We start from the raw sequence: 10,710 nt of genomic DNA on the forward strand, positions 1-10,710 counted from the left end.
GGGTAAAAGGTAGCTATTAACTGTGGCAGAAGTTGGGTAGTGGCGCTCCACAAGGATCAATGCTGGGATCACTCCTGTTCACAATTTATATTAACGATTTACACTTTGGAATCAAAAACACAATTTCTAAATTTGCGGATGACGTTAAATTTGTGTGGGGGGGGGTGATGGTGATAGTCAATGTTGAGGAGGACAGCAACAAATTACAGGAGGACATTAATAAACTTGCAAAATTGGCATATAATTGGCAAATGAAGTTCAACACAGATAAATGATGTATTACATTTTGGTAGGAAGGACATTATTACTCGGAGGTTGCGAGTCTAGGTGGGGTAGAAGAACAAAGGGATCTTGGAGTACAAATCATTAAAAGTTGCCATAAAAAAGCAAACTAAGCACTAGGATTTATTTCTTAAGAGGTATAGAATTGAAAAATAGGGAAATTATTGCTAAACCTGAGTAGGAAAGTACATCAAATTATTTTAACAGTTGTACTCAGTAATATTTTTTGTTAGGATATAATGAAGTTAAAAAGAAGCCTGAAATATCATGGCTGCTATTGACTACCATTCAAAATCCCTGATACAGATGGGGGCAGTTAAGCAGTGAATTCCGACAAGCCTCACTTTAAATAAAGTTGTATCATTACCATTTTGAATTTGTTGAAGGATATTTTGATTTATGTTACAGTATTTTAGGAATTGGACAATAATAATTTATAACAGAATTCCACAATTATTTCTGTGTAACTGAAGTCTGGAGCTCCATAATGTACTGATCAGGGCCAAACTTGATAAATTATTTGATCTACATGCTTGCATTCATCTTGGAACATTAATGTCTATAATATATTTGTCAACACCTTACTGCAATCAAATAATGTTATTGATATTTTGTAGCAAATTTCAACAATCTTTTTGTTTTTCAGACATTGTTCAGTAATCAGAAAAATCTTGCAAATAAGGAAGAAATAAATGCTAAAAGTGACACATCAAAAAAGATGTCGGAAGCTTCCAAGAAGATGTCTGTGGAGAGAGTTTATCAGAAGAAAACGCAGCTGGAGCACATTCTCCTCCGTCCTGACTCCTACATTGGCTCCGTGGAGCCTGTAACCCAGGTGAGAGATTTTTACTATTTTCCAAGGCATTCATTGCCTGTTGACGTGAAATAAGTGATTTGCATTGTTTTAATTACTTTAGTAAAGACTCAGTGAAGACTCAAATATCAGTGAATGCCAGTTCCTAATAGAAACAGTTTAGGTTTAGATGTACCAGCTTTTAAAATGGTTTTGTCCTGTATTGGCCACCATGGGTATTGGAATGTTAGTGATCACTAATCATCCCATCTTTTCAGAACTTTTTGTGGTGCCTAGATTATCCAGCATAATGTGGCAGTACTGGATGGCTGGGGCTTGTGTAACAAGCAGGGTTGTCATTTGCCTTATTTAGAATATTGGTATCAACACACTAAAGGAAAAACTTAAGCAAGTGCACTTCAATGTTTAGTATACTACTCATCTCAAATTATAAATTACTTCTTGCTGGAGTTTTATAGCTCAAGCTAACCTATCCATACACGATCAAAGTTAAGAATGACAAAAACCCATAGTTGTATTAATAGATGGGGTTTTTCTTTACAGTTCAAGTGGACTTGGTATGAAAATTTCACATTCCCACCAATATGCTTTGCTGAAACGCTAGTCAAAGTATACTGTGTAGCAGCATGAAAATTTCATTCCACTTTATTGAGATCCTACAGTCAACATTGATGAGCATACTTTTGATCAGCGCTCAGGGTGCACCATTTCTGTGTTTGTTTATTTTCAAATGTTAAAGCAACCCAAAAATTAGGGACTAAACTGAAATGGTCGAAATCATCTGAATATATAAGTTTTCAAATTTCAAAATCGAATACATGAAGCTTTTTATATTCAGTGATAAAGGTCATTAAATGTGTTTTCTGGGTGCCTTCTCTCCAGTAAAGGTATTGGAGCCATTTTCAAGCTTGATACCTTTCTGGGTTTTTGTGTAGAATTCTTGAGAAATGCAATATTCCATAGGGAAGAAAGGAACATTTTTGTGCATAGCCAGATTTGATTGCAGAAAGTATTCATTCACAGCACAACCTGAACTTTTCCAACTCAGCATTGAAATACATATTTGAAATAGTTGTGAAAGTAGCTTTGGTCACAGAAAAAGTCAGACATTGGAAGAGTTCACAGTTGGGCAAAAATGTTGGTACTGAATTTTTAAGTCATTTTATGAAGAGGTTAAAGCTAAATCTGTATTGTATGGAGAAAAGACTGGAGCTATGGTCCAGGCTTTTAAATGTATGCATTTAATTTATAAATAAAAAAGATTTGTAGAGGGTTGGATGATAATTGTAAAATATACAGTTAAAGAATTTATTAAAGTTGCATTTTCTTTTCAGACAATGTGGGTATACGATGAAGATGCGGGTATGAACTTGAGGGATATTACTGTTGTTCCAGGCTTGTACAAAATATTTGATGAGATTCTTGGTAAGTATTTATCCTTCTGACCTTGTTTCTCTTCTTCTCCCCATCTCTCTTCCCCGCCCCCATCTCTCTCCCTCCCCCTCTCTCTCTCTCACTCTCTCTCTCCCCACCCCATCTCTCATTCTTGTCCCCCCATCTCTTTTTTCAGTCATCGTCGTCCCCCCATCTCTCTCTCTCTCTTCCCCCCCATCTCTCATTCTTGTCCTAACCATCTCTCTTTCCAGTTGTCGTCGTCCCCCCCATCCCACTCTCTCATTTCCCACCCACATCTCTTTCTCGTCCCCCCCACCCCATCTCTCTCTCTCTCTTCCCCATCCTCCCATCTCACTCGCCCCCCCCCACCGTCTTTTTCTCATCCCCCATCCGCACCCCCATCTCTTTCTCGTCCATCTCCCCCCCCAAATCTCTTTCTCGTCCGTGACCCCATCTCTTTCTCTTTCCCCCCCCATCTCTTTCTCTCTCCCCCCCCATCTCTCTCTCTCGTCAACCCCCACATCTTTTTCTCGTGTGTCCCTGCCATATCTTTTTCTCATGTGCCCCCCTCCACCTTTTTCTCATCTCCTCCCCATCTTTTTCTCAACTGACCCCCGCCCATCTCTTTCTCTTCCCCCTCAACCCCCACCATCTCTCTCTCGCTCTCTCTCTTCCCTCCCCCCCCCACCATCTCTCTGTTCAACCCACCCACCCGCCATCGCTCTCTTCTTCCCGTCTCCCTTCCCCCCCCATCTCTTTGTCATCTCACCCCCCCATCTCTTTCTTACCTCTCCCCCCTTCCATCTCTTTCTCACCTCTCCCCCCCATCTCTTTCTCATCTCCTTCTCCCCCGCCCCCATCTCTTTCTCATCTCTCCTCTCCCATCTCTTTCTCATCTCCTTCTCCCCCCCCCCATCTCTTTCTCATCTCTCCTCTCCCATCTCTTTCTCATCTCTCCCCCCCATCTCTTTCTCTCTCCCCCAATCTCTTTCTTTCCCCCTCCCCAATCTCTTTCTCTCCCCCCTCCAATCTCTTGCTCTCCCCCCCACCCAATCTCTTTCTCTCGCCCCCACTCTTTCTCTCCCCCCAATCTCTTTCTCTCTCCCCCAATCTCTTTCTTTCCCCCTCCCCAATCTCTTTCTCTCCCCCCTCCAATCTCTTTCTCTCCCCCCACCCAATCTCTTTCTCTCGCCCCCATCTCTTTCTCTCCCCCCCAATCTCTTTCTCTCCCCACCAATCTCTCTTTCCCCCCCATCTCTTTCTCATCTCTCCTCTCCCATCTCTTTCTCATCTCTCCCCCCCATCTCTTTCTCTCTCCCCCAATCTCTTTCTTTCCCCTCCCCAATCTCTTTCTCTCCCCCTCACCAATCTCTTTCTCTCCCCCCATCCAATCTCTTTCTCTCGCCCCCATCTCTTTCTCTCCCCCCCAATCTCTTTCTCTCCTCACCCAATCTCTTTCCCCCCCATCTCTTTCTCATCTCTCCCCCCCATCTCTTTCTCCTCCCCCATCTCTTTCTCCCCCATCTCTTTCTCTCCCCCCCATCTCTTTCTCTCCCCCTCTCTACCCGATTTCTTTCTCTCTCTCCCCATCTCTTTCTCTCCCCCCCATCTCTCTCTCCCCCCCATCTCTTTCTCTTCACCCCCATCTCTTTCACTCCCCCATCTCTCTCCCCCCCATTTCTTTCTCTCCCGCCCCACCATCTCTTTCTTTTCCCCCCCAATCTCTCTCGCCCCCCAATCTCTTTCTCTCCCTCCAATCTCTTTCTTTCCCTCCAATCTCTTTCTCTGCCCCCCCCAATCTCTTTCTCTCCCCCACAATCTCTTTCTCTCCCACCAATCTCTTTCTTCCCCCCAATCTCTTTCTCTCCCCCCCAATCTCTTTCTCCCCCCCCCACCTCTTTCTCATCTCTCCTCTCCCATCTCTTTCTCATCTCTTTCCCCCCATCTCTTTCTCCCCCCTATCTCTTTCTCTCCCCCCCATCTCTTTCTCTCCCCCTCTCCACCCCGATTTCTTTCTCTCTCTCCCCACCCATCTCTCTCTCTCCACCCATCTCTCTCTCTCCACCCATCTCTTTCTCTCCCCCCCCATCTCTTTCTTTTCCCCTCTCCACCCGATTTCTTTCTCGCTCTCCCCATCTCTTTCTCTCCCCCCATCTCTCTCCCCACCCATCTCTCTCTCCCCACCCATCTCTCTCTCTTCACCCCCATCTCTTTCTCTCCCCCCATCTCTTTCTCTCCCCCCCCATCTCTTTCTTTCCCCTCTCCACCCGATTTCTTTCTCTCTCTCCCCATCTCTTTCTTCCCCCTATCTATTTCTCTCCCCCCCCATCTCTTTCTCTCCCCCCCCATCTCTTTCTCTCCCCCTCTCCACCCGATTTCTTTCTCTCTCTCCCCATCTCTTTCTCTCTCCCCATCTCTCTCTCCCTACCCATCTCTCTTTCCCCCCCCATCTCTTTCTCTCCCCCCCCCATCTCTTTCTCTCCCCCTCTCCACCCGATTTCTTTCTCGCTCTCCCCATCTCTTTCTCTCCCCCCCCATTTCTCTCCCCACCCATCTCTCTCTCCCCACCCATCTCTTTCTCTTCACCCCCATCTCTTTCTCTCCCCCCATCTCTCTCCCCCCCCCATTTCTTTCTCTCCCGCCCCCCATCTCTTTCTCTTCCCCCCCCCCATCTCTTTCTCTCCCCCCCTTCCCGTCTCTTTCTCATCTCTCCCTCCCCCCCCCCCCCCCCCCCAATCTCTTTCTGATTTGTCAAGCACGGATTTATGAAAGGGAAATCATGCTTGAAAAATCTTCTAGAATTTTTTGAGGATTTAACTAGTAGAGTGGACATGGGAGAAAAGTGGATGTGGTGTATTTGGACTTTCAAAAAGCTTTTGACAAGGTCCCACACAAGAAATTGTTGTGCAAAATTAAAGCACATGGTATTGGGGGTAATGTACTGACGTAGATAGAGAACTGGTTGGCAGACAGGAAGCAGAGAGTCGGGATAAACGGGTCCTTTTCAGAATGGCAGGCAGTGACTAGTGGGGTGCCGCAGGGCTCAGTGCTGGGACCCCAGCTATTTACAATATACATTAATGATTTAGTGTAATATCTCCAAGTTTGCAGATAACACTAAGCTGGGTGGCAGTGTGAGCTGTGAGGAGGATGCTAAGAGGCTGCAGGGTGACTTGGACAGGTTAGGTGAGTGGGAAAATGCATGGCAGATGCAGTATAATGTGGATAAATGTGAGGTTATCCACTTTGCTGGCAAAAACACGAAGGCAAAATATGATCTTAATGGCGGCAGATTCGGAAAAGGGAAGGAGCAACGAGTCCTGTGTGTCATGGTACATCAGTCATTGAAAGTTCGCATGTAGGTACAGCAGGTCGTGAAGAAGGCAAATGGCCTTCATAACTAGGGGATTTGAGTATAGGAGCAGTGAGGTCTTACTGCAGTTGTACAGGGCTTTGGTGAGGCAACACCTGGAATATTGTGTTCAGTTTCGGTCTCCTAATCTGAGGAAGGACGTTCTTGCAATTGAGGGAGTGTAGCGAAGGTTCACCAGACTGATCCCCGGGATGGCAGGACTGACATATGAGGAGAGACTGGATCGACTGGCCCTGTATTCACTGGAGTTTAGAAGGATGAGAGGGGATCTCATAGAAACATATAAAATTCTGACGGGACTGGACAGGTTAGATGCAGGAAGAATGTTCCCAATGTTGGGGAAGTCCAGAACCAGGGGGACATAGTCTAAGGATAAGGAGTAAGCCATTTAGGATTGAGATGAGGAGAAACTTCTTCACTCAGAGAGTTGTTAACCTGTGGAATTCTCTACCGCAGAGAGTTGTTGATGCTAGTACATTGGCTATATTCAAGAGGGAGTTAGATTTGACCCTTACGGCTAAAGGGATCAAGGGGTATGTAGAGAAAGCAGGAAAGGGGTACTGAGGTGAATGATCAGCCATCATCTTATTGAATGCCGGTGCAGACTCTAAGGGCCGAATGGCCTACTCCTGCACCTATTTTCTATGTTTCTCATTTCTCTTCCCCCCGCCCCCCATCTCTTTCTCATCCCCCCGCCCCCCATCTCTTTCTCATCTCTCTGCCCCCCCCCCTCCCATTTCTTTCTCATCTCCCCCCCATCTCTTTCTCTCTCCCCTCATCTCTTTCTCTCTCCACCCCCCCCGCATCTTCCCCATCTCTTTCTCTCTCCACCCCCCCCGCATCTCCCCCATCTCTTTCTCTCTCCACCCCCCCGCATCTCTTTCTCTCCTCACATCTCTTTCTCTCCCCACATCTCTTTCTCCCCCATCTCTTTCTCTCCCCCCATCTCTTTCTCCCCCATCTCTTTCTCTTCCCCCCCATCTCTTTCTCTTCCCCCCCCATCTTTTTCTCTTCCCCCCCCACTTCTTTCTCTCCCCCCCCCACCTCTTTGTCTCTCCCCCCCCCACCTCTTTCTCTCTACCCCCACCTCTTTGTCTCCCCCCCCACCTCTTTGTCTCCCCCCCCACCTCTCTCTCTACCCCCCACCTCTTTCTCTCTACCCCCCACCTCTTTGTGGTCCCCCCCACCTCTTTGTCTCCCCCCCCCACCTCTTTCTCTCTACCCCCCACCTCTTTCTCTCTACCCCCCACCTCTTTGTCTCCCCCCCACCTCTTTGTCTCCCCCCCACCTCTTTGTCTCCCCCCCCACCTCTTTCTCTCGCCCCACCACCTCTTTCTTTCCCTCCCCCTCACCTCTTTCTTACCCTCCCCCCATCTTACTTTCTCCCCCCCATCTCTTTCTCTGCCCCCCCTTCTCTCTCTCATCACCCCCATCACTCCTTTTCTTCCTTCCCCCATCTCTCTCAATCGTCCCCCACACTATCTCGTTCTTGTCCCTCCCCATCTCGTTCTCGCATTCCATCTCTCTCTCTCACTCCCCCCCCACAATCTCTTTCATCCCCCACACTATCTTTCTTGTCCCACCCATCCTTTTCTCGTCCATCCATCTTTTTCTCATCTCGTCCCCTCCATCTATTTCTCGCCCCTGCATCTCTTTCTCGTCCCATCTCCCCACCTCTCTATCTTCTTCCCCCCCATCTCTTTCTCGTTCGTCCCATCTCTTTCTTGTCCCCCCATCTCTCTTTCACGTCCCCCTTATCTCTCTCCTATTCTCCCCCCTCCACCCCATATCTCTCTCTCTCTCTCTCTCGTCCCCCACACTATTTCTTTCCTGCCCTCCCCACCTCTTTGTCATTTCCCCCCCCATCTCTCTCTCTCTCTCTCTCTCTCTCTCCCCCCCCCCCACCCACACTATCTCTTTCTTGTCTCCCACCCCCCGTCTCTTTCCCCCCGTCTCTTTCCCCCCGTCTCTTTCCCCCCGTCTCTTTCCCCCCGTCTCTTTCCCCCCGTCTCTTTCCCCCCGTCTCTTTCCCCCGTCTCTTCCACACCCCGTCTCTTCCACACCCATCTCTTTCCCCCTCCCCATCTCTTTCTCTTCCCCCCATCTCTTTCTCACCCACCCATCTCTTTCTCTCTTCTCCCCCCCCCCATCTCTTTCTCTCTCTCCTCATTGCTTTCTCTCCCCCCATCTCTTTCTCTGCCACCCCCCCCACCTCTTTCTCCCACCTCCCCATCTCGTTCCCCCCCCCCTCCCCCATCTCGTTCTCATTACCCCCCCCCATCTTTCTCGGCCCCCCATCGCTCTCTATCTCTCTCTCTCGCTCTCTCTCTCTCTCTCTCTCTCTCTCTCTCTCTCTCACCCTCTTTCACCTCCCCCCAACCCCCGTATCACACTCTCTCTCTCTTCCCGCATCACACTCTCTCCTCACCCATCTCTCTCTCCTCTCTCCTCCCTCCCCCATCTCTCTCTCTCCTCCACCATCTCTCTCTCGCCTCCTCATCTCCCTCTCTCCTCCCCATCTCTCTCTCTGCCCCCACCCCCACCTGCAGCACACTCGCCTCTTCCCCCCCCAATCTCTCTCTATCTCTCTCCCCCACAACACACTCTCTCCTCTCTCTTCCCCATCTCTCGCTCTCCCCCGCAACACACACTCTCCTCCCTACCCTATCTCTCTCTCTCGCGTACGCCGTCTTTCTCTCTCTCTCGTTACCTTCCCCCCGCATCACTCTCTCTCTCCTCCCCATCTCATTCTCGCTCCTCCCCATCTCTCTCTCCTCCACGTCTATCTCTCTCCTCCCCATCTCTCTCTCCTCCCATCTCTCTCTCCTCCCCATCTCGCTCTCTCCTCCACGTCTCTCTCTCTCCTCCACGTCTCTCTCTCTGCTCCCCATCTCTCTCTCCTCCACGTCTCTCTCTCTCCTCCCCATCTCTCTCTCTCCTCCACGTCTCTCTCTCTCCTCCGCGTCTCTCTCTCTCCTCCACGTCTCTCTCTCCTCCACGTCTCTCTCCTCCACGTCTCTCTCTCTCCTCCACGTGTCTTTCTCTCCTCCACGTCTCTCTCTCTCCTCCCCGTCTCTCTCCTCCCTGTCTCTCTCTCTCCTCCCCGTCTCTCTCTCTCCTTCCCGTCTCTCTCTCCTCACCGTCTCACTTTCTCCTACCCATCTCTCTCTCCTCCCCGTCTCTCTCCTCCCCGTCTCTCTCTCTCTCCTCCATGTCTCTCTCTCTCCTCCACGTCTCTCTCTCTCCTCCACGTCTCTCTCTCTCCTCCACGTCTCTCTCTCTACTCCCCCTCCCCGTCTCTCTCTCTCCTCCCCATCTTTCTCTCCTCCACATCCCTCTCTCTCCTCCCCGTCTCTCTCTCTCCTCCACGTCTCTCTCTCTCTCCCCTCCCCCGTATCTCTCTCTCTCTCCTCCCCGTATCTCTCTCTCCTCCCCGTCTCTCTCCTCCCCGTCTCTCTCTCTCTTCCACGTCTCTCTCTCTCCTCCCCATCTTTCTCTCCTCCACATCTCTCTCTCTCCTCCCCGTCTCTCTCTCTCCTCCACGTCTCTCTCTCTCTCCCCTCCCCCGTATCTCTCTCTCTCTCCTCCCCGTATCTCTCTCTCCTCCCCGTCTCTCTCCTCCCCGTCTCTCTCTCTCTTCCACGTCCCCGTCTCTCTCTCTCCTCCACGTCTCTCTCTCTCCTCCACGTCTCTCTCTCTCCTCCACGTCTCTCTCTCTCCTCCACGTCTCTCTCTCTCTCCTCCCCGTCTCTCTCTCTCCTCCCCGTCTCTCTCTCTCCTCCACGTCTCTCTCTCTCCTCCACGTCTCTCTCTCTCCTCCCCGTCTCTCTCTCCTCCACGTCTCTCTCTCTCCCCTCCCCCGTATCTCTCTCTCTCTCCTCCCCGTATCTCTCTCTCCTCCCCGTCTCTCTCTCCTCCACGTCTCTCTCTCCTCCACGTCTCTCTCTCTCTCTATACCCCCATCTCTCTCTCCTCCCTCCTCCCCATCTCTCCCCCTCTCTCCCCGCAACACACTCTCTCCTCCACCATCTCTTTCTATCTATCTCTCTCCTCCACCATCTATCTCTCTCTCTCTCTCTCCTCCCCCGTCTCTTCTCTCTCTCCTCCCCCATCTCTCTCGCGCGCTCTCTCCTCCCTGTCTCTCTCCCTCTCCTTCCCCCGTCTGTCTGTCTCTCTCTCCTCCGTCCCGTCTCTCTCTCCTCTGCCCCGCCTCTCTCTCTCTCCACTCCCGTCTCTATCTCTCTCCTCCCCCATCTCTATCTCTCTCTCTCTCTCTCCTCCCCCCATCTCTCCTCTCTCTTCTATCCCCGTCTCTGTCTCCTCCGCCTTGTGTCTTTCTCGCCGCCACCCCTCTCTCGCCTCCAACCCCCATCTCTATCGCCTCCACCTCCCCTCACTCGCCTCCACACCCCTCTCTCTCGCCTCCACCCCCCCTCACATGCCTCCAACTCCCTCACTCGCCTCCACACCCCCTCTCTCTCGCCTCCACACCCCCTCTCTCTCGCCTCCACACCCTCTTTCTCGCCTCCACCCCCACTCTCTCTCGCCTCCACCATCTCCTCCCCTCCCCATTCTCTCTCCTCCCCTCCCCATCTCTTTCTCTCCCTTTTCTCTCTCTTTCTCCTCCCTGTCTCTTTCTCCTCCCCATCTCTTTCTCCTCCTCATCTCTTTCTCCTCCTCATCCCCCTCTCTCGCCCCCCCCCCCTCGCCCTCCCTCTCCCTCTCGCACCCCCTCTCGCCCTGCTCCCCCCTCCCCCTCTCGTCCCTCTCCCTCTCTCGTCCTCCTTCCTCCCCTCCCTCTCTCCCCCTCCCCCTCCCTCTCTCCCCCTCCCCCTCCCTCTCTCAC

General features: G+C 50.8%; 1 protein-coding gene across 1 annotated transcript in view; it reads left to right on the forward strand.

The window, feature by feature from the left end:
- The window catches only part of LOC139264103 (DNA topoisomerase 2-beta-like), a 146,290-nt gene that overhangs the window by 1,992 nt on the left and 133,588 nt on the right, over positions 1-10,710 (forward strand). The window contains exons 2-3 of the mRNA XM_070880192.1: positions 929-1,117; positions 2,431-2,521. Coding sequence (XP_070736293.1) covers positions 929-1,117; positions 2,431-2,521 — 280 coding nt within the window. The remainder of the gene's footprint in view (positions 1-928; positions 1,118-2,430; positions 2,522-10,710) is intronic.

The sequence above is a fragment of the Pristiophorus japonicus genome, chromosome 5 (genome assembly GCF_044704955.1).
Source record: "Pristiophorus japonicus isolate sPriJap1 chromosome 5, sPriJap1.hap1, whole genome shotgun sequence".
NCBI lineage: Eukaryota > Metazoa > Chordata > Chondrichthyes > Pristiophoridae > Pristiophorus > Pristiophorus japonicus.